Source organism: Frankliniella occidentalis, unplaced genomic scaffold (assembly GCF_000697945.3).
Source record: "Frankliniella occidentalis isolate FOCC.00 unplaced genomic scaffold, Focc_3.1 Scaffold20, whole genome shotgun sequence".
Taxonomy (NCBI): Eukaryota; Metazoa; Arthropoda; class Insecta; order Thysanoptera; family Thripidae; genus Frankliniella; species Frankliniella occidentalis.
Window position 1 is genome coordinate 933,372 of NW_026267150.1, and position 820 is coordinate 934,191.

Here is an 820-nt window from a genome sequence, read left to right on the forward strand (position 1 = left end):
GAGGGAGAGAGAGAGAGGGAGAGAGAGAGAGAGAGGGAGAGAGAGGCCACAATTTTTTTAACGCCACCTTCGCACTATGGCATTCTAAATCCATATCTGATACACTCGCTTCAAAAAACAAACTTACCCACGAGTTGGAGGAAACGAACCCCGTGCATTTCCAAGCTTGCCTTGAAACCTTCCATAATGATGGAGGCCTCCATTTGCCCGCTAGGGCCGTTGAAATTTTTGGCACATGTGTGTTCCCTAACTGGCTTTTTTTTGTTGTGGTCTAGCGTGCACACGTAGCAATGCTTGTTCCGCACGCCGTAGAACAGTATTTTTCCTGTACGAGCGCCAATAATAAAGGCCTGGAAAGAAAAAAAAAATATTACTTTAAATTTTGAACGGTATTACTTAGCCGTTCTGGCGTACTGGCCAAACAAAAGGAAACACTTACAACCCCAGACTTTGCATCATATTTGTTGCCGTACGACCGTTTACTCCACATGCCATCGGCAATGACGCGGATCCAGTACTTTCCATCGGGGCTGCGGTCTCCTGCTAGTCTTGCTAGTTCCAGCTCTTCCTTACCAGCCTCCAGCATCTTCTCAAGGGTCGCCTGCTCGAGCCCGCCCAGCCCGAGCTTGCGCTCATGCGCGATGTATGTCTTCTGCGACATGCAGTGCATGTTGACAGCCGCGGCCATCTCCTGCAAGTTCGCAAACCCTCCTCCACCTGCGAGCGCACCGAAAGCCATGGCCTGGTTCACGCCAAGGGTGTTCTCGTCGCACTTGTCTGTGTCGAGGCGCGTCACTAGGTGGCACTTGGTGCATTTGAA

General features: G+C 50.7%; 1 protein-coding gene across 1 annotated transcript in view; it reads right to left on the reverse strand.

Moving 5' to 3' along the window:
• Window positions 1-612, reverse strand: part of LOC127748927 (uncharacterized) — a 5,707-nt gene extending 5,095 nt beyond the window's left edge. The window contains exons 1-2 of the mRNA XM_052264645.1: window positions 440-612; window positions 128-350 (exon numbers count right to left, since the gene is read on the reverse strand). Of these exons, the coding sequence (XP_052120605.1) occupies window positions 128-350; window positions 440-586 (370 nt within the window). The 5' untranslated portion in view covers window positions 587-612. The remainder of the gene's footprint in view (window positions 1-127; window positions 351-439) is intronic.
• Between the last annotated feature and the right edge of the window lie 208 nt (window positions 613-820).